Below are 27589 nucleotides of genomic sequence, written 5' to 3'. Positions count from 1 at the left end.
AAAAAAAAAAAACTAGAAACATAGATAATTAGTAGCTTTAACTTGAGAATATTAGTAAAAGAAGAAATAGATCCATTAGCAATTTCATAAATGTTGATACTTCTAATGTCAAATATAATCATTTGTTTGTTTAACTGTGTCTCTAATTTGTTGCAGCCATTTCTCACTCTCAGAATAGGTGTGGATTTAATATGTAGAAATGAATTTTTTCATCTTCTGCTTCTTAGTGAAGACTCTCCCTGTCACTGTTTTCCTAGAATGACATTTCACATCATGGTCATATTAGCGCCTGGTTTTCTTCATGATTACCTGTTTGTATCAGGGCCCTAATTAGTAAATATGCTAATTTTTATTTCTTCATTATGAATTGAAGTCAAGCTGTTTTTTTGTATTAGTCACTTGTTTGTTAAATTAGCCAGTCAACATGTTTTCTTATAGAATTATCTGATGATATTTAGAAAGAACAAAGTATGTACTAGAAAGATGTTCAAGTACAATGTACAAATAAATGGAGGTTGAGTAAACAAGTAAAGAAGTTGAAAAAAAAAATGGTATTTGAAAAGTGAAAACCAAATCTTTTAATTTAAAACTGACTGATTTTAAGATGATTTTCAAAGAACCTAGTTCCTATATTCAAGAAGCTATAGACCAGGATATCAAATGTAGAAGCATCATAAGGACACTGAGGAACAATTTTCCAACAGTCTCTCGTTTTCTTGTACATTTTACAAATGAGGTAGTAACCAGTCTTTGTTCTAGATTTTCCTTTCAGGATATTGGCATATCAAACAGCTTTCAAAAAGAGAGTTATGTTTCCTTCTGGGAAAAAAGGGTAAGGCACGCTTATTGCTCATTGTAAATTAATCAGATTCCCTAAGCTTGAAGTTCCTTTCTAGCACTGCAGTCCATGGTGTGTGCAGGGATCCATCAGGTCTCATTTGTATCACCCCCTTGGGACTTGGGAGATGAGGGGAGCTGACACAAATATGATGATGCTCAAGGAGCTTGCTGTTGCTGTGCCATGGGTTAAGAAAGTCCTACATCTGTAACCCAGGAGTCTCACGTCTTTTCCTGCCATTCATGAACTCTGGCAGGTTATTCTATAGCTTGCAAGTTCAGTCATATCACATACCTTCACAGTCCTTGACAAGTCAATAGTTAGGAAGGAAGCAATTGAGCATGTACAATGTTCTCCATTACTCAGAGGGTATAGTAGGCAGAATAAAGGCCTCCCAAGGTATCTATATCTATACCCCAGAAACTTTGAGTATATCCTGTAATATGGCAAGGAGGAGTTAAGGTTGCAGATGCAATTAAGGTTGTTAAAAATTAAACTGCTTTTTAAAATAAGGAGATTATCCTGGATTATTTGGGTGGACTCAATGTAATCATAAGAGTTCTTGAATTATAGAAGAGGGAGGCAGACGAGTTAATGTCAGAGTTGGGAGAGATTTGAAGATGCTACGGGGTGGATGTGAAGAGGGAGGAAGGGGCCATGAAGTAAGGAATGCAGGCAACCTATAAAAGTTGGAAAAGGCAAGGAATTGATTCTCCCCTAGAGCTTCTGAAAAGAATGTAGCCCTGTGGATGATCTGATTTTAGTCCAGTGAGCCTCATTCAGTCAGTGAGACTAAGATAAAAAAAATTGTGTTAAGTCACTAAAGTTGTAGTAATTTTTTACAGCAATTATAGAATGCTAATACAGAGGAGAAAGTGTGAAACATTTCTGACATGGAAAAGTTTTAGCGTTTCCCCCCTCCCTGCCTGCCTAGCTTATGCTCATTCTCTAAGCCTCAGTTTAAATGTTCTGTCTTTTCTAAGAAGAGTTCCCTGTTCTTTCTGAAGTAGCTCCTTCCTGTTATTTTCTATCCTGGCACTATGTTTTTGTAGCACTTTCTATAAATTACAATTAAAAATCAGGTTTTGTTATAATTTTTCTGCAGCTATGTATATCTTAAATTAAGATAGACAATTAATGGCCTTTGTCTATTGTCTTTTTTGGTCATAGTCTGTTCTTCATTCTAAGAATGAAGACCATTGTGGAGCCTATATATATATAGGCTCCACAAGCAGTGTGGAGCCTGGTGAGGGGCCTGAACTCATGACCCTGAAGCCAGACCCCAGCTGAGATCAAGAATAGGACACTTAACCAACTGAGCCACCCAGGTGCCCCTATTCCTACATTTTTAATTTAAAATGTACTTTAAATAAAATGCTGTAGTTAGGAAGCACTAGCTTTTCCCCTTTTTCTTTTCTTTTCAAAATGTCTTTTCTTGGCTGTACTGATACATGAAATAAACAATCTGCGCAACAAAACTCTAGATGTTGTCAGATGCCATGTATTGTCATAGTATCTCATCCCTCCTTCACTGGAATGCATACTGCATTTTTTCCCCTTGCTTTTTCAGTTATGAACTAGAATCCTTATGAAGGAAAAGAACATGACTACTTTGGGTTACATCCCCAGAGCTTAACATATTGCTTGGCACAGAACAGGCACAAAATAAAAATTTGGTGAATGACACTGCATTATGAAATAAAAATTTCTAAAATATTAACATGTATTTGATGATATTGTAAGTATTAAAACCATATTTCCCATGTAAACACCTCAAGATAAAAACGTGCAAAATTTATACAATTGGGACAAAAACAGAGCCACTGCCTTTGCATACAGCATGCTCCTATAACTACGTTTATATTCCCATATCAATGACCCCAAAGATACTGACAGTCCTCTTATAGATTCTTGCATGACAATTCCCTTTTAAAGCAGTGTATTAATAAAAAGACTCTCTCTTTTCATGGTCAGTATTATTTGAGATTAGTAAACGTGAGCTAGCTAAATGAATTCCATTTCTCCTCGCACCCGGGCTCCTACAAAGCACTGACTACCACTTTGTGTATTTGGAGGCCAGAGAACACAAAACAGACTTTCATGATTTACTCTATTTCTTCTTTCCTATCCTACTCCCTGGCCAGTTCCCTGTCTGATTCACTTTTTGACTTGTGTTCCTTTGTTCTTGTTTTAACTATGTTTCTTTGTATAGTATACCAACACAAATACTTTCTGGGGAAAAAAAAAAAGAAAAAAGAAAAAAAGAAAATTGAAGTACTAACTGGCTCAATCAATCACTGATGTATTCAGGCCCCAGTGTAGGAGTTTTCACAATTGCTAGACTTCTACACTCTTTCCTTTAGGCTTTGTCTGATTTTCTCACAGTAAGAATGACATCCAAGGTCATCTTCCCACTGTATAGTTTACCTGGCAACTATTTAAATAAATGAATCATGAATGTTTAAAGCCAAATCCCCTCTTGGACATATACTCCCTATGTAATGTTTCAAAAAGGAAAGTAATTTTGAGCTAAAGGGGAATTGTAAGTATATGGTTGTGAATGTTCAGTAAATGACCATAAAGGACAGACATATATTTCCCAGCAGGTGCATGCTAAAATGTACAAGGACAGTTTCCCCTGTGAAATGCTACTAGAAATATTAGAATTATGTCTAGTCACAAGATATTTTAAAGGAATTTGAATGAATCTATATCTTCATCTCCAGTTACAAACAGTACAAATAAGAAGAATGTGAGCTCTTCCATTAGATCATAGATTAATACAAAGAGTATGAGGCTTAATGAGGTTTTTTTTTCTTTTAATATCAAACCCCATTTTTTGTGAGGTGGGAGTTGGAAGGAAAAATAGGGAAGGAATAAGCTTCTTCCAAAAGTATGCGATGGATGGTCTACACGGGGGAGTAATAGGCCCTCTGTAGTAGCCTCAGAACAGCTCCGTTTTATCTTTCTAAATTATTCGACATCCTGTTAAGACCCTCATTACAGGTATCTGTTCAAATTAACATGTGCCTTTTTTATGATTGTTCAGTGATTTGGCTATGTTGATTATTAAATATTTTGAATATCATTCATGGTTCTATATAAGATTTTATTTCGAAAAAGGACTCCATTGCTAAGCAGGCAGTATTGCGCAGTGGTTATAGTTACTGTGTGTTTGGAATCACTAGACCTAAGTTCAAGCTACAACTCTGCTGCTTACTAGATGGTTGATCTTAAGCAACTTAATTGACTTTCCACAGTCCTGGTTTCCTTACTTGCCAAATGGGGCTAATGATTGTCCTACTTCTTTGGGTGGTTGTGAGAATTGAAGGTGGTGTATGTAGTCAGTGAACTGCTGGCACACATTAACCACTTAATAAATGCTGACTTAAACACACAAACAATAAAAGCAAGTCAGTTAAGACCATACCTCTAAGTATTTAAATGGAAGCAATTTAGGGACAATAAAGAAACTATTCTTTTTTTGTTTTGTTTTGTTTTGTTTCTGGGTATGAAAGTGGAGAAATATTTCATTTCTTTACATGTTAGAGATGAAGAATGAATAAAAGAATTTTAAAACCTATTATATACCTATAATCCATAAATTTCAGATTTTTTAAAAAAATTATTACAGGAGGCAATTCATACTCAAAGTTCAACATTGGTCTTTTTTTTTTAATTAACATATAATGTATTATTTGCTTCAGGATACAAGTTTGTGATTCATCAGTCTTACACAATACACAGTGCTCACGGCATCGGTCTTCTGATGTCATGGAAGAAAAATAGTCTTTTTATCAAATCACTGCCACCAGTCAGAGAGAATTCCAAGTTGAGTATCATGATTAACTTAGCCATTATTGACAGTCTTTATATTCTTGTTCTAGAGTAAATATATTGTAAGAGGAATCACATTATTTTCCTACTTGAAATCAATGATTTGTACCAGACACTAATTAAAGTGGAACCAACAAAATCTAACAAGAAAAAAGTCACCCAGAATTAATAAACTGTCCTACCATTTGTTACCTATAAAACACATTAGATAAATATTCCAGGTGCATTCTACATTGAGCTAGCTATTAACCTCTTCCACATTTATTTTTCCTCTAAGGATTATCTAGGAGCAGTGACAACTTTAGACTTGGTTCATTAGAAACAACATCAAAATCTAAAATGTAACAATCTCAAGTAATAAACAATTCCTAAATTGCCAAAGATTTTACAATCTCCAAATATAAGAAAAACATAATGCTTTAAACAAGAAACTTACTACTAATAAAGAGCTTTCTGATTTTTATAGACTAGGAATATTTTTTTTCTAGTTGTATACTGCTTAACTACTATCCCATTTCTTGAAAACATGAGCATGCACTTTGTTTTAGAAACATTTACCTCACACTGTAAGCAATGGCCACTCAGGCCAACATTGGCACTACTAAAGGATGATAACTGGGTCCTAATGCAAGTTTATACCCAACACAAGTTAAAAGGAAATCACTTTCTCCTACTCTGCAAAGAATTACCAGAATTATATAAGAGAAAACTTACTTGCCCAAAAGGAACTTTTCAAATTTGTTTTGAATTTAAAATACTGCACTCTTAAGACAAACACCGACAACCCACGTACACAAACACAGAAGTGGAAACACACAGAAAAGCAAATGCAAAATGATCCTTAAACATATGAAAAGATTCTCAACTCATACATCCTATGAGAAATGCAAATTCATCTTACACAGATTTTTTTAATCTATTATTTTGGAAAAAATAAAATTTGGTAACACACTAGTTTGGTTAGAATAAATGAAAAGAGGTCTCAGACACAGCTGTAGGTGTCTAATCTGGCAATATTAATTGAAGTTTCAAATATGCGAACTTTTGGATTCTAACTCAAGGAATATATCCTGCAGACATGCCTGCATTAATGTAAAATGACACGTGAGTAAGGTTGTTAACTACAACACCATTTCTAAAAGCAAAACACTATTTAATTGTACCACTATTTCTAAGAAGAAAACACTGGAAACAACCCATATGTTCATCAATGGGGAATATAGGTCTTCAATATAATGGAATATTATGCCATGATAAAGAGGAGGAAATATGTATACACTGATTTGGACAAGGCTCTAAGAATTTAGTAAAAGTCAGGTTCAGAAAGAACAAACACTATGTACTACCAAATTTCTTATATTTATTAACTTAAATGATAAACAGTGGTTGCTCATGTAGATGGAAATTGGGTGGCTGGAGAATAAGAGTGGAAAGGAGACTTTTTGCTACGTACTGTTTTTCTACCTCTTTAATTTTGATCTGTACAAACATATTACCTACCTCAAAAAATAGTGAGAAAATTTAAAATATATGAAACAAATGCACTGAGTGGTCCAGGACACCTCTCAGTTGTGATAGTCATGCTGTGTGTGGGTGAGCAGCTGACTGGTCTGAGGATCCCATTGTGCATGTTACTGTCATCAAGATGTACTTAAGTGGAGGTCAAAAACCTGTCATAACCACCTACACCTCTCTCCAGCATCAGCTAAGCTTTTGGCATTCATTTTCATTTTTTCATATTCTTCCTTTGACAGACTAAATTAACAAGTGGCAGTGGCAGCAACTGAGGGATGCCTTAAATGGACATTCCTACATGTAAGATCATGTTCTCTGGATGCCCCCTCCAAGAACTCTGCCTAAACCCATCACTTAGCAGTTGGGACCTGCTTTAGAATGCACCTTTAGTGTTCATGCCACTAAAGGGGAGAGAAGTATATAATAACTCAATTCTAAAGTGTCTGTGAGGACAACTCTCTGCTAGAGCCAGAAATGCTGAGCAGGGCCTTTGGTGCCAGTGATGGCTTCCTGTACTCAGAGATGACATAGGTCCCTGATGTTAGAGAGCATAATATTTTACTTACTTCTTTTGCTTAAGTGGATACTTGATTGCTGCTCCCGTAACCCATATAAATGATAGGACATTCTGTTCGTTCCTAACTTGAGATTAGTATCAGGGCTGAGCTACTTTAACTACTTTGGGTATCTTTTTCCAGTCCCTTGCTGAGAGAAATTTTAAAGTTATAAAATGGTTAAAATAAAAACAAAAGAACCAACTGGTGTGAAGTTGCCAGCTTTTGACATTCACACCTTATGATAGCAGTGGAAAGTATGAATAGTTTTTTTTTTTCTCCACCATTTTAAAAAATTTTTTATTTATGTATTTTTTCAACATTCTGTTTGGCATTTAAAAACATTTATTTGTTGTGCTTAAAAGTTTACATGCCAACACATAGTGCTCATCCTATCTCAAAGCCAGTGCTCTCGGAAACATCCCAAATAGAGGCTACTAAAAGCACAGAGCACACACACACACGTGCATACACACACACAGTGTCTTAATAAAGTCACTGAGAATTCTTATTTATCAATATTTTAAATTAATTTTTTAAACACTCAAGGTAAATTAGCATGACCCTTTCATTAAAAAGATGTGCTTACCACTATATGTATTAATGTGTTTCCTCTAAGTAGTCATAAACAATTATTCAGCAATATTTCAAATACGAAAAACAAGAGGAAAATTCAATAAATATAGATGAGCATGCCAAAATATACAAATAACCCTACTGACTAACTTTAAAGGTATATTATAAAAGCAATTTATCATGGTAGCAGTTCATATAATTCTAATAACTCTTACTGTTTTTTGATTAGTGCTGTACATCCATAAGGAAAAAGGACACTGGAGAGGTACAAGTAACAAGAAGAAGAACATTTTTCTTACACTTTTCTTCTCCTTCAGACTAAGGCTTGCTGAACTTTCCAAGAAGACTGAGCACAAATGGATTATGTATGGACCTTCACCTGGGTTAGATCACTGACCAGGAGAAAGGAAGGGTAGGATAATTAGTACTTGCTGCCCTAAGCATGTTTCAACCCTTTTTGAAAGAGACACTCCCCATGTCTCATTCCAGTGGTGTTCTGTGGCTTCCCCTCTGAAACCTGTTCTCCCACTGCTGCCCACTCTCATTCATGTACATGATTCCTCCCATTGTAAACAAATTACACCATACCCTTAATCAAGAGGTTGAATGTTCTTCCACATTCTTCAACTTAAGCCAGGCCCTCTAAGGAGCCCAACCTCACCCTACCCTCCAGCCTCTGTCACATAGAGGGTTTGTCCTTCCTGTTCCCTTAGCTCAGCATCCCAGAGTACGGTATCATCTAGCTATTCTATCCTCTCCAATTCTGTCATCTACCAACTCCTGCTTATTTCCCCACATTTACTAAGAGTTTATACCTGGATTATGGTTCCTCTTCGTTCTTTGTCCTGATGTCACCTAAGTGACATTCAGCTGTAGATGACATCTAATATGCTGGTCTTTCGCTTATTTATGAGTCCCCAACTCCTCAATTCTTTTAATTTAACAACACAATCCAATGGAAGTTAGCTTCTCAAATCTTATACTCCAGTACTTCTCCTTGACTAAACCTCCTAGCCGTTCAGTTGTTTCACTCTCTTGTCCCAAATGCCCTTCCCTTAGCCATCAGTCACTGCAGCAGTGCACACACTCTGAATCTGAGAGCTCTCTTCTGTTCTTTCCTACCCAGCCCAGACCCACAGCCCACCACTGTAACCATTTCTCATCATTAATCAAAATAGTTCTGCCCTTGTGTCCACCTCATCAAAACCTCACGTCTGAGTAGAAATTTTGGATTCTCAGAGACATATTGCTGAAAATCATATAACTTTGTTGTTTGTTGTCATTATAGATTCATGGTCCCTCTTCCTTGGAGAGGCCCTGAATCCTCTGCCTTAATCCTATACAACCCTTTTCCAATTTGTCTCTGTTGTCTATCCAATCTTTGGCTTCAAGTCTCAGATCCTTCAACTGCTTCCAATTCAATTAAAAAAATCTGAGTTTAGAGTTATTTCAACCTATCCTCCAGCTATAACAACTCTTCCTTCTTGGTGAAACAGGTTTCCTCGTGTTCCATCTGTCTCCACTCCCCTATCCTTTCATACTTCCTTGGGGATCTCACACTCTCAATCATCTTTTTATTACCATCATTCTCTCTCTCTTTCTCTATGGGCTTTTCCAATATAATCATGTCCAGTGTTCATTTCCTTCCCCCCTTCCTTCCCTCCTTCCCTCTGCCTCTCTCCTCCCCCTCCCTCCCTTTCCCACTCCTTCCCTCCCTCTCTTTCTTTCACAGGTGGAGCGGCAGAGGGAGAGAGAGACTCAAGCAGACTCTGTGCTGAATGAGACACCAACATAGGGTCCATCTCATGACCCTGAGATCAGGACCTGAGTCAAAATCGAGAGTTGATGCTTAACTGACTGTGCCACCCAGGCACCACTGCCAGTGTTCATTTTCCAAAAGTGAAAATCAACCCATCACTCTACATTCCCTTTGAACTATTGTTCCGTTTCTCCTCTTCCTTGCAAGGTGAAGGTTTTGGTATTTTGGACACTGTGCCCACTTTCCCTTTCAATCTCACTTCTGCTTTGTTTAGAAATAAGCCAAGCTTTTTTGGGGGGAGGGGCAGGGAGAACAGCTTTCACTTGATTATATAATGAAATCAGGTGTCAGTTTGAGATAATAGTTTATTCTTTTAACAGAGGTAATTGAGATTATAACATATACTCAACCATAAAATTAACCCAAAGACTGTTTTTTTTTTTCCAGTGTGTGAAATTTCAAGGTAAAAATTAAGCATGCGAAATTTTAGCCCACATTCTAAATAGGAGATATGTGAACATGGTTAATCTAACTTTTGGGGTCCAAACTATTTATTTCCCCAGGCTTGCTAAACTCGTGTCTAGTTTCATTCTCAAGGAAACAAGGTTTCCAAGTTAAGTTGTGGTGATAACCATTAATAGTCTTCTCTCCATAGACCCTTGACAGCCAAACAGATTATTTTTCACTCTTAATGCTACCTCTAGAAACTCTGTAACAATCTGTTTTTTCAAAGCCCCTGGTCCGTTAGAGTTCCCTCTTAATTAACTCAGTCTCATCATTTCTTAATTTGATAGTTTTTCCTTAATTGCTCACATTCTCCATACTCTTTTCTCATCCCTCTTTTTTCTTTTCTTTTTTCTTTACTCTACTTAAAACCCCAAGATCGAGAGTCACAAGTTCTACAAGTCCTCCTCATCCTTCTTGCTGCACTTCAAGTAGTATCAAGTATGGATGATTCTTCAATATATCTATCTTTGGTTATAAACTCTCCTCTGTGCTTCCTACATGCCTCTATCCAACAAATGTGCTGCTTTGCCACCTGCCTTCACACAAAATATGTCCCAGATTGCATTTATCCATATACCTCTAAATGTACTCCTGTTTCTGAGCTGGTGGCACTTTGATCCTTAGAAAATGCTTCTTTGTCTCACCTGCTGCCAGTGTGTAAAACATTTCCCTCCTTCCTTGCTTCCTGGCTTCCTTCCTTCCTCCCTTTACTTCGGTTTCTCCTCTTTGTACTAACTATTGCTCATCCGGATCTGCCCTTTACTTTTCTAACCTAGATTATCACAGGAATAACCTCCAAATGGCTTCTGGTCTTTTCTGTCTCAAATATACTTCTAAACGAGTGGCTTTCAATTATTTTTGACCAAGTTCCATGGTAATAAGTATATGTTACATCACAAGCAGGATGCCTTTTCTGTCCCCCAACACAGACAGCTAGAAAGCACACATTTTCTCTCTTTTTCCTATTTATATTTTTATTTATAGGTATAGGTATACTTAGCTATATAACAGAAACCAAAATTTCACAACATAATACTTACCTTTCAATATTCTACAAACTCAGTATTTTCTATTGTATTGTATTCCTATTCTACTCTATTCTCTTCTGTTTCTATTTCTATTAAGCATAATGCTGATCACAACCCCTGAAATTGATTTCACAACCCAGTAATAGATTATAACCCAGAGACTGAACAATATCTTTGCTCTCTATATACATTAGATTGATATAGCAAGAACAAAAATCTCACTCCATCATTCTCCATATTAATCCTTTTGGGAGGCCTCCTGTCACCTACTGGATAATGTCCAATATCTTGAAAAGGCATACATGGCCCCCTGGCAAGCTGTCCGCTCTTCCAGCTTCATTTCTCCCCATTCTGCCCCGAACTTTCTACCCTTGCAGCACTCAATTCCTTCCTGTTTAGTCTGGAGTTTTCTCTTTTGGGTTCTCCCTATCCTTATCCCCACAGCTGCTTTCCTCTAAAAGTAATACTTGGGTCATGATAAGTAAAATGTCTATTGAAAGAAGTAGTGAGAAAGTGATCATCTAATAATCTGTGGTTGATTTCTTGGCACAAATTACCCCACAAAATCAATAACTACTTATTCATAGATTGGTCTCATCATCATCATTATTGACTAAAAACAGGTACTCCAGACATTTGTTTATTTCTGTATATAAAATATACTTTGACAGTGGCATTCAAGTATGTTTGAACCCAATGTTCTAGGTACTCATAACGATTCATACAAAACAGGAAACCACAATGAGACAGTATAGTGAAAATATTTTCCCCTTTTCATTACCCCCTACCTAACTATATCTTATTTCTGATAGGAATAGCATCATCTCCCAGGTGGAAACAAAGCCTTCTCTATTTTCTTGAATGCCAAATGAGGCAACAGAAGAGTTAAACAAATATCTAGATGTTGAAATAAAAAATTTTCCCTCCTGTTCTTTTAGATAATCTGAATCAAAAGAGTAACTCACAAACTCACTCTGTGTTACATTTCTGTGAACAAATTCAAGTGGATCTCATCTACTCAGCACGTGCAGAATCTGTTTGAACACCACACTGTATTGTGTATGAAGGCTGGAAAGGCACAGAGAAAAGACAGAGGATTGCTGTTTTTAACTTTATTTGGCTTTGGAAGCCTTGCAATAAACTTGGAAAGTTGGACAGTGGGAGAAATGTTGGGAAACATTACCTAATACTTGGATAAGAATTATCTTTGGGGCGCCTGGATGGCTCAGTGGGTTAAAGCCTCTGCCTTCGGCTCAGGTCATGATCTCAGGGTCCTGGGATGGAGCCCCACATCAGGGATCTCTGCTCAGCAGGGAGCCTGCTTCCTCCTCTCTCTCTGCCTGCCTCTCTGCCTACTTGTGATCTCTGTCTGTCAAATAAATAAATAAAATCTAAAAAAAAAAAAAGAATTATCTTTGTATGTGTGTGTAAACCTCAACATGGAATCATCCAATTGAAATACAATTTAGTGTTGTGTAAAGCTTCAATGATTTGAGTTGGTCAGGTTTTGATTCAGAACAATGTAAACTGAGTTAACTACATTTAAAAACTACACTAACATTTATTGCCATTTAGGTCAAATCCATAACAAACACCTGTAAACTATGAAAATGATCCTGTTCATTGGAAGACCTCCCTCAGTTTCCCATGGATTAATAATTTGTTCTGTATAAGGTCATCACTAATGGGATAAATTTAATTTTTCAGAACTAACTAATAACATACTAACATAATAACATACTAACTAGCCACTGACTGGAGTTTAGTATCACGTATTTCTTGGTATTAACAGAGAAATATTCAATAAGTGAATTTGCTTTTTAAGTAAATATGAGAATATTATTTAAGTGTAAATTTCCAAGGAATACATTTTCATGACAATGATATTTAAATGTTTCTTGATGCTTTTTAATAGCTTTAGAATGTTCAATTATTACTTCTCTTAATTCCCCTTAAAAAAACACATATGGGTTAATACATTTTGTAGGTGATTTTATAGGGGAAGAAAGTAATGATCATTTTCTATGCCAGCAGTCCTCAGCTGTCACCTATTCAATAAAATGACCTGGGTACTTTAAAACACCAATGCCCCAGGCATGGTCATTGTCTGAACCCCAGAGTTGTATCAGACTCTCTGAGGGTGGTTTTAGGTATCTCTCTCTCTATGTATATCTCTCTCTATTATATATATATATATATATATATATATGTTTATGACATATATTTAATTTATATTTTATATATACACATATATAATATATAATTTAATAGCTTCCCTAGTTGGTTGGAATTATGTCAAGAATCTGAGGCTCATAATATTTTTATATGAAATGTAATTATTCTTTCATTTGTAAAATGATACAAATTATAGCATAGTCTTCTTTATTGAAAATGCTCCTAGTCACCACCCCCCCTTCCTCCACCACTATGGGAAACTTAGTTCTTCCTGAGATGGTAAAAGCCAGCCTCTAACCCTCACTTGCCCCCTTTCCCACTCTCCTTCCCCTTTTTGATTCTCCCCACATGCCTCCCCACAAGCTCTCCATGTTTCTGGTGCTGTGTGCAAATCCGAACTGCTGCTCCTTTTCTTACTGTGTCAGTGGCTACTCTTATGAAGAAAAGGGAAGCAGGGCTTAGCAGGAGCCAGTTGACTCAGCTGTGCCTGGGAGCCAGGGCCATTTGGATCAAAAGCCTCCATAAAAACAGGAGCCCATCCCAACAAAGGGATGGACTTACACTTTTTTCCCATTTCCCCTATCTTTTTAATAATACCCAGCCTGAAAAATATTTTGTTCCTTTAAACAATCAATTCTCCTTTGTGTAGCTTAAATCTTTTTTAATCTTTTTGATTCCTCTAGGATGCGACTGATGACCACTGAAGTTAATTAAATTACACTGAAATATGTAGGAAGTCCTTCTAAATGTCCACTTGAAAGACACATTTCAGAATAAAAACATCTTTAAGGATCTAAACAATAACACACTAAATTAAAATTTAAAAATGCATAACCTGAAAATGCAAATGAAGTCTTAGAATGTAGACAGTGGGCCCTGTTCTTTGTTTCTAATCTCTGGTTCCTTGAGGGCCGGAACTAACTTTACCTGTATTTGTAACCCCTGCATTTAGAACTGTGACAGGCTGAAACAGCCAGTAAATGTTAGTGGTATTATTTTACTTTTATTCTTATATGGACGAATCCTGCTTTTCTAGAGATTCATCTCGCTTAACTAGTATTTAATTACAGGGATATATCTAATTTTGTTATTTTATTTTTGAGTTTAAGAGAGGCATTTGTGTTTTCCTGCTATGTAAATTTGCTAGCATAGAAAAATACCTTTTATCATTAAATACTTATTAGTTATGATGTCCCTAAATAGAACAAAGATGGCAACAATCAAGTTAAAAACTGAAATGTTTAATCCTGAACATGAAGTTCAATAGTCAGTTTATACCTGACAACTAAGAAAAAAAATGAAGTATTTCTAGCTAACAATTTGTGCATTTAAGTGAAAGCTTCTATTTTTTTGCAGGAAGCAGTTAATAGTTCAAAATAGTGTTTGATTTAGATCACTGGTTCTGAAAGGGGGAACAGAGTGGAAAACATGATTTTGGCCCCTTGCTTTAACTGAATTTCAAGTATTGTTAAAAGAAGACGATAAATTTTTAATGCTAAAGGGGAAAAAGGATATAGATTAAAACAATAACGGTAAACACTAAACTAGAAAAAATATTCTGGGGTATTAAAGTTTTAGGTTACATTCATACTGTTCAGGGAAATGAGGTACTTGAGAAGTACAATGAAAACTTGTACATGAATGTGGAGTTCATCACGTTTTTCAATAAGCAATTCTATATGAATGTACGTTGTAGTTGGGCATTAGTTACTATCATTCCTACTTAACAGTGTTCTAAGGAGTTAAAGGATGTTTGTTGCTCAAAGTCACACAGCAATTAGGAACCAGAAACAGCATCAAACACAGATAATTCAAATTCAGGGTTCTGTCTATCACAGCTCTGGACCCACATGGACACCTATAGCTATATGAACTACATATATGAAAGTGCGTACCACTAATTTGCTAGAGGGACAGTGGCAGGCGCTTGTGAAGATAGTATAGAATAAATCCTTGCTACTTAAAGGGGTCCCTGGACTAGCAGTTTGGGAGCTTATTTGAAATAAGGCATCTGGTGCCCCATCAAAGATGTAAGGCATCAGAATCTGCTTTTTAATAATATTCCTGTACAATTTTTATACACTTTAAGGTGAAAAGCAATAGAGTAAAGAATTCCAGATATGAAATTGGAGCACCTGACTTCAATCTCAGCCCTGCCACAAACTAGTTGTGGCACTGTAAATTGTTTGTTTTTTAACTTTTTAGAATATCAGTTTCTTTATCTGTACAATGGAGTTGATAATATCTTTGAGGCCTGTTCTAGTGCTTATCTGAAAATGAGGGCCTGGATCCCAGCAGGAGTTTAAGAAATGCATACTGCATCCATATGCAAATCCACAGATGTTTAAAAAGACAACCCAGGCACTCAGAGAATTTGGTGAACTCTTGATTTCTTGATTATATTGCACTAAGAACTATCTTGTGTTAGAATCGATTTAAATTAAGCTTTCTGGGATGTCCACATTTTCATGCCCTAGAGATTTGCTACAGAATTATTCTCAGCAGAGCAATTATAGGTGAGGCTGCCCTATAATGAGATATCTTTGCTACTTCATTAAATAAACCCCCCTGGATGGGCTCCAAAATGGACCTGCTTCATACCAAATTCCATTACACTGGAAGTAATCACATAAGAAGGCCTTGGTGCAGGTTCAATCATCTGGATACCTACAATTTACCATAAAGGCAATGTGTTCTAGAACAGTGATTCCCAAAAGTGGGTTCTCAGACCAATGCTTTACTGATTCATGGGGAAACAAAAAAATAAAGACAATTTAGTTATCTTTTCATAAAATTAATATATAACCTATTTTTAAAATATCCTTCATTCTGAGAGTGTACCCTTTCTTTTTTCTTTTTTTAAAAGATTTTATTTGAGAGAGAGAGCGAGCATGAGTCAGAAGATGGGGTGGAGAGAGAAGAGAGAGAGAGACAAGCAGACTTCCAACTGATAATGGGGCTCCATGTGGGGCTCAATCTCAGAACCCTGAGATCATGACCTGAGCCGAAGTCAGATGCTTAACCAAGTGAACCACAGTGTGCCCTTTCTATTTTCTATCCCTTTGGCATTAAACTGTTCCATACTTTTATAAAATAATGATGAAATACACTGTAATTTTTATAATGTTCTTGGACAATACAAATATAGTGTAAATCCTCTCTCCTACCACTAACTTATTTTTTATTAACAGGTCCTTGAAATTCAAAAATTCTAGAGCACTGTTATCGAAAAAAAGTGATTTAAAAGGAAATTCTTTCTTATGAAATTAGTGAGAGCATAGAACATTTTAAGTTAAGAAGCAAACTGTGAAGTTTCAACTGAAGGGCGAATCGTTCAATGTTGACTTATGCTTCTCAAATTACAGTGTGCACAAGGATCGCTATCCTGGCACAATCCAAAATTCTGTATTTCCGACAAACTCACAGTTAGAGTAGCTAAAGGTATAGTGGTTAATTGGGGAACGAGACCACCCTGGTTCAGCTTCTGGTTCTACCACTTCTAACTGTTGTCCCTCCAGCAAGTGACTCAACCTATCTGTCAATTAGTTTTTTCATTAGTAACAAAAGAATAGTCCCCTCTGTTAAACAAAGAGATAACAGGCCCCAAGTGGAATCAGTTGTGCTAAGCCCCATGTCAGCAGATGGACTTAATACCCAACCTAATTTCCGTTTCAGCATTCCAGAAATATAACCTTTAACCAGTCAACATGAAACTAGCTGGTCATCACTATTTAGATAATCCACCTGATGAACCCTTTCTATTCTTAAGGGCGATTTTGCCTAAAACAATGCATTCTTTATTAATAATTTCCTTTTCCTGCCCCTTTTCTGCCTTTTGCCTTTCAGAGCTCCTTTCTACCGCTAGATAGCATGCTGCCACATTCTTGAACTATTGAATAAAGCCAATTAGATCTTTAAATTTACTCCATTGAATTTTTTTTTTAATAGATTTGATGGCAGCAGCAAGATTAAAGGAGATTTCGATAACTTCAGGGACAATGAGCAACACAGGCATGATAACTGTGAACAGTCTGAGTGTGTCTTTCTTGCCATTTTTGAGGGCTGTGGGTGAGTTCTTGGTTCTGAGCTCTGCTTACTCTGTGTGGAGCTCCAGATCTACTTGGTTTTTCAGTCTGCAATTCCTAGGTCTTTGAGTAAAAAACCCTAGCCTTTGGTACTACTTCCAAATTCCATGTTGGAAATTGTTGATGGTTTAGTCTGTAGTTCCCCGTTTGTTTGGAATCCTTCTCCAGATTCCATGCTTGGAATTGCTGGAGGCGGCTGCAGTCCTCCATTTGTCTGGAATCAGTCTGCAGCCCCCATTCTTAGGGTTCTGTTGGCTCAATCCTTATCCTGGTCCCAGGTTCCACGAAGGGAATTGCTGGTAGTACATGCACAGCCTTCTCTTGGTCAGTCTGCAGTAACATATAAACCTCAGCCCTTGATCCTATCTCGAGATCCTCACTCATAGTCCCTATTTGTTGAAGTTTGCCAGTTCAGTTCTTTCCCCAGCCTCCAGTTTGTTGGTTATTGCTGGTATGTAATGTAAAAATGAGGTAAAGGCTAACTGCTAATGGGAATCTTAGAAACTAAAAAAGCCACAAAAATTGGTGGGCAAGAGTCAAACACGTGAAGGCTGTTAGATCACTCATTATGTAACTCAAAGACTCCCATGGAAGGATAAGTTGGTTAATCAGAATGGGTTAGATTGACAGTAGGGTCATCTAACAACTTTAAGAATATTTCCATGCAATGAAGTATACTGTAAAACATGACACAGCTCTTAACCTGGCAGCACATCCTTTTCAGGTCTTAATTTGGCTCTGAGAGACCCAAAGGCTAAGCTAAAATGAATTAATGAATGAATGAATGATAAAAATTGGAACCTTAAAATCCAGAGAGTTAAGTGTGGCACCTTCTGCCATACAGTTTACTTTATGTCTAAGAACTTTGGACACAGAAGCTATAAATATCTACAAAAATGGCACAATCGTACTAAAAAACAACTAGAGTTACAATGACCATTAAGGTCTTATTTAGATAATACTGTTTATTTAAGAAGTACACTTAAAAGCTAGGCCTCCCAAATCAAACGAACAGAATAAGATACCTATCTTAATTGGTATATAGAAGCTTCCAAAAAGCTTCAAGACTCTAAAATACTTTATTGAAAGTTTGTTGCAAAAGGCTAATGAACAACTAAAGACACAAAAGATATCTAAAATAACACCTAGGCCTCTTCCATTATAGCCTCCTAAAAATCCATCGTCAAAACACTGGTCCAGAAACTGATGTCTCAGTTGTAATCATCTGGGACACTAGAAAACAGACTGTCCTCAAAGGCCCTATGCAAATTCTTTAACACCAACTCATATGCATCCATATCTACCTTCAAAGGAAGGCCCCCATATGGGCCCCTCCCCAAACTGATGGGACTCACTCATTTCCTGGTAAACTGTTACATTATTCCCTTAAACAGCTAAAGGAAACTAAAATTAAATTTAATGAAAAACCTTGCCAAATTCTAGTAAATATCAGAGCTACACTCTCCATTTTAAACCCCAGTCAGAATCTGCAGATGGGATCCTGGAAAAACTGCCAGAAGCCAACTAAGGGTGAGAATTCTTAGTAGATTCAGCTTTCCCAGCTCTCTGTCTGTAGTACTTGGTAGAGAGAGGAAATTAAAATATCTTCTGCAACCTCTTTGGGGACACCTCATATGTCTAAGGGGTTGCTCAATACTGTCAGAAGTATTTACTGTTTGTCTTGGCTAACAGCTACAAAGTAGCTCTGTGGTCAAAAACTGGCCCAATTACAGAGCCTGATAAGAATTTATTTTTAGGCTTCCTCTCTTTTAAGCCAAAATGAAACTCTATACCCAGAGAAAAAGAAAAAACCGTCTGAGGGATTTGAAAAAGAACTTACTAAAAAAATAGTGTAGTTGGTGGATCAACCCTTGGTGTCCTTTAGGCTGTGAGCCAATTCTTTGAGGAACTGAGAACAACTGTCCCCATCTTATGTGTCTTCTCAGCACTAAAAATGCAGCTCCAGATTCATCTGATCCTTTTTAACCAATCCTAAAATCTCCCCCATTTATCTCAAAAGACTTGTAAATATTGGCCTTAGAAAACTAAAGTCCTTCTTGGAGGAACTTACATTCTTCCCTGTGCCTTTGAGATGGAAACTCTTATCTAGGCCATCTCTTGAAAGTAAAAACTTTGGGGAGGTAATTCTTACTGGAGGAAAAAAAATGGGGGGGGGAGTTCCTCCCTTTCCTTTCCTTTTCTTCCTTGTTTTATAAAAAATGCTCCACAGCTTCCATGAGTTTATTAGTTAGGACAAATACAAATCTTAAGTGTCTTCTCCTCAATATTAGTAGAAAAAGCTTCAGCCATCTGAGCAAACAAACTTAATTTATTCCAACTGTTCTTTTATAATTAATGAATTTTACATTATCGTGCCTGTTTTATGGTTAAAATTTCTAAATGAAACTATAAGGTCTCTGTGTATGTGTGTTTATGTGTGTCTATATATGTGTATTGTAGATATATGATATTTTTCTACCGCTGGATGGATGTTGCCAAAATTAATTTGTAAAAAAGCTCTATTTAGTTGGTTTAAAGGCAAGTGCTTGTAAGTATTGGGTATTCTAAAACGCTCAGAAATATAAAAAAATTAACCCAAATGATTTTTAAGTTCACATGATCTAGGATTAATCTTTAGTAAATAAAAGCTAATTTAACAAAATTAAAGTTATTAGAGTAATAATCTCTAGTACATAAAAGCTAGTTTAAGGTATGTCTTTAGTGTTTTCAGCAGTAAACATAAAACTTTTATTCTACCTAGGTTTACTAATCAAGTAAGTTCTTATATCTCTATTAAAATACGTTGTCCAAAAAAATAACTTAAGATGACTGACTTTTTCTAATGTCTTATCAAGTTTTTGTGGGTAATCTAAACATAATTGTTAAGAACAAGTAAATTAAAACACATGTAGGTCGTAATGTGGGAAACAATGGCAGAAGAAAAATTATTACATTTCCTTACTACCTGTAGCCCATTGACAAATCTTTGAAATAGGCATGATGAGGGAGCAGGAGGCTGGCTGAAGACAAAGCAAAAGCTGGCACCTTGCACCCCCCTCTCCATCCGCTCCCCCTCAGTCATATATGTAGCATTCCTCAGGCAGCCCTGACTGCCATGAATGATAAACCAATAGTTAACTTGCAGAGATCACAATCCTGCAAGACAGGAGTCTCCCTTGGCTTACAAATGTCCTAAATCTCACTAACAAAGACGATTGATAGCAGGATTATGACATCCCACCAAAAAATCTCCCAACTATCTTGATGTTAATGGCTGGCCTAAAGACAACATTGATGAAGCCGCAAGGGCAAGGCCTCCAGTAGGCCTCCGACATCCTGGCACCTTGTAGGCCCTCTTTAGCATATGAAAACTCCATTGAAACCTTCTTTCCCCTCACCTTCCCCCAACCGCAGGGTACATAACCTGCCATCCCTCACAACCCCGGGCAGCAGCTCTTCCTGCCCACGGGTCCTGCCCCCGTGCTTTAATAAACCATCATTTTGCACCAAAGATGTCTCAAGAATTCTTTCTTGGTCATCAGCTCCAGACCGAAGCCCACCGAACCTCACCTAGGTTCTAGAACTTCATCAGGCAGAGTGACATTTCTCTAGGGACTCAACTGCTTGGATGTTGATATTTTGCTAAGGGCAAAAAGAAATCGTAGCCCAACCCCCAGGACCCTGTAAATCCCCCTTAACAAATTAAAAATTTCTTTGGAAACTTCATATATCTCTACCCACCTCCAAGATATATCTTGGCAATCATCCCCCAAGTCTATGACCACCAATATAAAGCTGAAGGGTGTCATGACTGAGTTTTTACTAAACAATAATAAATGACCTTTCCTAACAATAGCTAGTCCCCTCAGGATCCTGGAAACCCTATTTCTAAAAATACCTGGAAGGCTTATACTACTCCTAACTCCCTCCCAACTTGAAAGTATGTAATAGGCCACTCCTCTTGACCCAGTGCAGCTCTTTCTGCCCACAGGTCCTGTCCCCATGCTTTAATAAAACAACCTTTGTGCACCAAAGACGTCTTAAGAATTCTTTTTTGGCCCTCAGCCTCAAACTTTAACAACTTTCCTACGTCAGGTAGGGTAAAAAGTTGTTAGGTGAACTTTTCAGATAGTTTCTTCAAATCTCTTTATAGTAACCTAAAACCTGAAAATTTGCTAAAAAGTTCAATGATGAGTTATGTTAAATTCATTAAATATCCAGATCACTTTCAAATAAGGTCAAACTGAAACATTAATTATTGAACGTAGGTTTATCCTCTTTAGGATTCCTTTTTACAAAGGAACTAAAGATATTTGGATCTATCACTAAACATATTTTATGCCACAATGAAAAAATTGTACTCTAAGGAAGGATTTGACTCTAGAAAACATAAAATGTAAATTTGCCAATTTAAAGAATGCTGATGTAACAGTTCACAATTGTTTAGTTTTTACTAAAATTTAGGATTTAAAGGGTGAAAAATACTAATATACAATTAAAATTTCTAGATATAAGGGAAATACTGTATGTGCAGGGAAAGTAGGATGTGTGTTTTCAGTAAAAGAAAGTGTGAGGAATGGAGATGCATTTTTGTTGAGGAAAAAGTAATTTTATCCTAAAGAGAAGTAGACAAGAGGGAAAAAATAGGAAAAAATCTGAATCTAAAAAAGTTGTAGAAAGGTTATGGAGAAAGAACCTTGGGAAAGTAATTTTATGTGTGTCTGAGCTGGATAAAATTAAATAAATTTATTATAAGTTTTTTTAATAAGCTTTGATATGATTAATGTTATACTTAAGAAAAACTAGAACTTAATATTTTTCATCTGCCAGAAGGACAAAAGTTTTCTTGGACTATTGGTCTGCCCCCGATAAGAGATTGTGAAAGGTTTTCCTCCTTTACCTTTTAAGTAATCTGGCTAAAAAGCAAAGATTTATGTTTTATCAAAATGATTTCCTGTGCTCTTTATCATCAGGACTTTGATCACTTCAAAAAAAAAAAAAACAAAACTGTCCTTTAAAAATTAAGGATCTAAGCATACAAATGTGATTTAATATGAATGTGTTTCTATCTTCAGCTTATAACTTCTGCCCTATTGGTATGTCTTCTTTTTTTTTTTTTTTAAAGATTTTATTTATTTATTTGACAGAGAGAGATCACAAGTAGATGGAAAGGCAGGCAGAGAGAGAGAGAGGAGGAAGCAGGCTCCCTGCTGAGCAAAGAGCCCGATGCAGGACTCGATCCCAGGACCCTGAGATCATGACCTGAGCCTAAGGCAGTGGCTTAACCCACTGAGCCACCCAGGCGCCTCTGGTATGTCTTCTGATGTGAATACAAACCCAAGAGTAAATAATGGCTGATTTTAATAAAACTTAACGAAGATGGATGAGTTGGTCACAGGTCAACTTTATATAGTAAAAGTAAATCATAAAAAATAAATTATTTCATCAAACCCATTTAAATAAATGCTTCCTGTGTTCTGAAATCCTAAAAGATCAAAGTTGACTGCTTTATGGAAGCTAAGTTGTTATCTTCTGAATCATTGCTTACCATTTTATCTTAATCATTCAAAAAAGTATTATAAATTTACCTATCTAGTTAGTGACCATGTTATGAAAACAAAAGGAGCTAATAATTTGTCAATAGTACAAGGAAACCAACACCTAAGTAGAATATTTCTAATGGAGTTATTAGAAACATTGAAAATTATCATAAGAATCTTCAGAGCCTTTCCCCAGTTTTATTTTTGTTTCTTTTCTGTGGTTCTACCTTTAACCACAACCAGTATTCTGTGTACTCCTATAGCCAACTTTGTACCACCCATTTGGCAAGCATTCTGTATCTTCCCAATGCCTCTCAAGTAATAAGCATTTTATGGGGAAGCTGCTAGTTATCCTTCAATATCCATTCTCTTCTTGTTATTATTTTTTTTTTTCTGTAAACCTAAATAGTTTATTTTTTTAATGGGCAGAAATAAACTTACACTTCTTAAAGAATACACAAGTGACCAATAAATATATGAAAAATGTTTATCATAGAAATGCAATTATAAACTAAAATTAGAGAACACTACACATCCAATAAGAGAAGAGCTAAAATTAAAAAGACTAATCTTTTAAATGAAATGGACAAATTCTTGAAAGACATAAATTACTAAAGCTCACTCAAGAAGCAGATAACATCAATAATCCACAACTATTAAAGAACTGAATTCTTAGTTCAAAATCCACAAAGAAAATTTCAGGTCCAGATGGCTTCACTGGTAAATTCTACCAAACATTTAAGAAATAATTCCAATTCTACACACATCCTTTTAGAAAATAGAAGAAAAAACACTTCCCAAATCACTAGTTATGGCCAATATCACCCTGATAACAAAATCACACAAACAGATTATAAGAAAACAAAACTACAGACCAATATTCCCCGTAAATATAGATGCAAAAATCCTTTCAACAGGGGCACTTGGGTGGCTCAGCCAGTTATCCAACTGCCTTCACTCGGGTCATGCTCCCGGAGTCCCAGGGCATTGTGCTCCTTGCTCAGCAGGGAGTCTGCATCTCCCTCTCACTCTACTCCTCCTCCGCTCGTGCTTGCTCTCTCTCTTGCTCACAAATACATAAATAAAAATCTTTTAATTTATTTATCTTTCTATTTATTTATTACTTTATGTATTTATTTACTTTTTAAAAATTTAATCTTAAAAAAATACTTGAAACATTTTAGCAAATTGAATCTGGCAATACACATAAAAAAATAATAACTCCTCATGAACAAGAGGGGCTTTCCCCAAAAATGCAACACTGGATTAACATTTAAAAATTAATCAATGTATTTTATCATCATAATACAAGAACATGGGCAAAAATACAATTATCAACAGATACAGGAAAGGCAGCTGACAAAATCCAAAACATATAGGCAAAAATTCAAGATAACAATGGCAGAAATTTCATAAGAAATGTAACTCAATGTCAAAAAGATATGTTGTCTATTGATGTAGTATGAGAAGATGCGAAATCTTTAAAAGCCATCAAGTATCTTCTTATTATTAATACAACCCCTGAATATCAGGGCCATCTAAAATAAAGACGACAGTTTTCAGCGTCCCTTACAGGTTTGTATGGCCACATGACTAAATTTGGTTCAATGGAAAAAAGAAAAATGGGAATAGTGTGTGCAACCCCTGTGAATTGTGCTCAGGGGGATAAACTGTGCCTCTCTTCTTCCTTTTCTTGCCTTCTGGCTGGTTAGAATGTGGATATGATGACACCAATAGGAGCTACCATTTGGATCATGAGGTCAATGCCACATCTTGAGGAACAAAGTAGAATCTGGAGCTCTGATGATCATACCATACCAGCATTTGACTACCTACATTTATGTGGAAAACCAAAATAAAACAACACAAAAACCTTTCTTGCTTTAGATTCTGTTATTTTGGGTTTTCTATCACTTGCAGCCAAACATAATCTTAGTATGAGGAAGTTAAATTTAGGAGAAGAAAGGATTAAAGAGTTTAAAAATCTTTTCTATTCCCAGCAATTCTGGTTTATTAAGAGACATTCTAGGTAAAATTTCAAAGTTAACTCCCAAGATAATTAGACAAAAGCTAGGCCAGATGTCTAAGTTAAGTTTTGGTCTCAAAATAATTACCTTTGTTAATTACCAGTAATTAGTGTCAACATCCAACACTTTCCTAAAAACCCTTGTTGGGGGGGTGGGGGAGGAATGGAGAGAGGTAGAGGAAAGAGGGAAAGAGAGTGTGAGCGTTGGCTGCGAGAGAGAGAGAGAGAGAGAACAAAAGTATTTTCTAGTATAGTTATATCTTGGGGTCATTAAAACCTGATTCAAATTTTATAATTTTGAATATTGGGTTTTATGGAAAAAACAGATATTTTCTTCCGGTTAATACAGATAGTTTTTCCCTTCTATCCAGACTTAATTTGAAGTTTATAACCTTTCTTATTTTACCCTTTTTTTTTCATTTCCAAAACAATTACTTTTCTCATCTTTAAAATTATACATTTAACCCTGGTCCCAACCCTAAAAAAATTTCAGCAGAAAATGGCCTTAGTAGAAGATCTCAGGGTTCTTCTTGGAACCTTTCTTTAGCATCCTTTCCCTAGTCAGAGGCCTCTGGTCTTTAGCTCAAAGGACAGGATAGGACTCTCAGCGGTTTGTGGATAACTTAATTTTTTGGCACTTTCTACACAGTTCACAAGTTTACATAAAGCATCACTCTTCCTTACTTTGGGTAGACTACCCTCTGTGAGGACAGAAGTATTTATAGATGCATCCATTTGTGCACTACTTCATCACTTCATCTCTTTGGGCCTCTTTTCTGTGTTTAGAGTTTCTTTTTAAATATTTAGGGACACCATTTTCTGGCATTATCCATTAATAATTCATTGCAGATATAGTCATTTTAACCTGCAAGTAATAGTGGAAATAATACTTTACGCTTTACATCTCTACCACAAACAGCTCACATTTAACTCCTGCTCATGCTTCTGTCATTGCCGCTTTATGCTATCTCTTATTTAACTGTTTACCGGTTTGGCTCCCTCACCAGATTGTTAGGGGAAAGGACCACATTCTAACTCAGGTTTTTCTATCTCCAGGAGCCACCAAGCACACATAGAATGCATTGGAAAAATTTTTTTTGTAATTAATGAAATATGCAGTCACCAATATTGTCAGGTCAGTATGACTTCTAATGACCCACTTTGGACCTTTTATAGATTCAGTGAGTCATAAGATGGAACAATTTTTCCCACTACCTATTTTGTGTTTCAGTGGTGATTCCCAAGTTTATTTTATCCATGGGCTATTTTTTTATGCCATAAACAATACTGACCAATTTACTTGCTTGCAGAGAGAAAAATAATTATTTATAAAGCCCACTAGAATGGGAAGGAAATTGAAGTTTGATGATAAAGTAAAATGGTGTTATTTTGTTTTTAATAAGTATCAGGCATAAGTTATCAGCCCATGCTAAGCAGCAAAGATAGTTGCATTTAATTATGAACACTACATATCAAAAGGGGAAAATTCATATACTCATTAACTGCCTATTTCTAGAGAGAGAATCTATATTCTACCCACCACACTGTACTAAAACTTTATGGCTTTTATAGGTATACACCTAAATTACAAAACCAACAGCATTTTTATATGTTACCATTCACTATAGGGTTTGTTAACAGAAAAAAGCATGAGGTGTGCTTTTGGGGTGATTTCTACATGTTAAGTGCACACAGGCATATAATTTGCAGGCATATCTTATTTGCTTTATATAAACTGGCAATTGTATAATTCTGATATCACTCTATGATCACTGTTTATTACAGTATGATCAGAGCTGCTCAATGTAATCAAACTTTCCATTTCACAGTTTCCTGTCCCCAATCTATATATTCTTTAATTCCATACCTCCAATGCTGTTCTGAACTGTCCTGCTGCCACAGCATATTTCTTTTGTCTGTAGCAAGAGCTGGCATCCTTTAAGGCTACCTGAAGCCATTTGTCAATCTGAGGCAGAAAGCTGACATTAGGTACATGCAAAGGGTCTACTATTTCAGCAGCTCGGCACGTTGGTCGTATCCCAGTCGACATGAAGGACTCAACAAACTCATAGCTCACATCCTCTTCATCAATGTAGACCAACTTCACCTCCACATCCATGATATTTTTTAAGGGAATGTGAGGCAGAGGCATGGCGATCAACGTACTGTCAAGTTCTGCTATTTTTGCCTCTTTCTTTCCAGCTGGCTTTTCTTCATTTTCTGCCTTCCTTTTAAAGGCCACTTTCTCTAAATCATTACTTTGTTTTTCTTTGGTGCTTTTTGCCATTTTTATTCTTTCTGCTGTGATTTCTACCTGTTTTTCTCCACAGCTTTTCTTAACCTCTTGTGACATTTCCAGGATACTTGGTTGGTTTGCTAAGGTAGACATTTTCTTGCTTGTGTTTATCTTTGGAATAAGCTGATCAGGATAGACCCTCTTCACTGTATTCTCCAAATTTCTACTGCTTCCTGAATCCATTGATTTCCCCCCCTGAAACTCCTGTAAATGTGAGAAGAAGGGAAATAATTAGAACAATAATTTGAAGTTCTAATGGCTTAAAACTATAGTCAAATTAATTTGAAACACTGTTTTATTCATTATAGGCCTCCTTTATTACCTTAAAGTAAAACTGTATGTACATTATCTGCTGACAGTTTTACTAGAGAAGTGTACGTTTCAATCTCAAACTCACCAAGAATTTGTCGAAAACACATTTAGATAGTGTCTTTAAAAATAATAATCTATAGCTGAACAACACTGAATGAACATTTTTATGGGGTGCCCAAATTCACTGAATAGGAAAACCTTATACATAGGTACTGAGAACAAAAAAAGACAAAAAAAATCCATCTCAATATTAATTTCCTTGGAAAGGCAGGTGGTCTAGAACTCATTATAAAATATACTGCTAACCTGCATAATAGACTTGGGAGTCTAAAGAAACCACAGCTGCTTCCTCTGAAAAGCTTCCAGAAATGTTGTAAGCACAATGTTTCCTTGATTTATTTCTTCTATTAGTAACGAAAATCTCAAGTTTAAACAGCTTTAAAGATAACTATTATTCAGAACTGATTTGATAGCAGAAGAACATGACCTTCAACCTCACATTAATGTGGAGCCACATATTCATCTTAAGTCTATTGTATTA

The 27589-nt window shown here is 36.2% G+C and overlaps 1 protein-coding gene across 1 annotated transcript in view; it reads right to left on the bottom strand.

The window, feature by feature from the left end:
- Positions 1-26934, bottom strand: part of LOC111149534 (spermatogenesis associated 16) — a 241417-nt gene extending 214483 nt beyond the window's left edge. Inside the window, exon 1 of the mRNA XM_022506632.1 lies at positions 26308-26934. Within this exon, the coding sequence (XP_022362340.1) occupies positions 26308-26919 (612 nt within the window). The 5' untranslated portion in view covers positions 26920-26934. The remainder of the gene's footprint in view (positions 1-26307) is intronic.
- Between the last annotated feature and the right edge of the window lie 655 nt (positions 26935-27589).

Source organism: Enhydra lutris, unplaced genomic scaffold (genome assembly GCF_002288905.1).
Source record: "Enhydra lutris kenyoni isolate GAN:26980312 unplaced genomic scaffold, ASM228890v2 scaffoldscaffold2, whole genome shotgun sequence".
Classification (NCBI taxonomy): Eukaryota; Metazoa; Chordata; class Mammalia; order Carnivora; family Mustelidae; genus Enhydra; species Enhydra lutris.
This window is presented reverse-complemented; position numbering and strand designations above follow the sequence as displayed.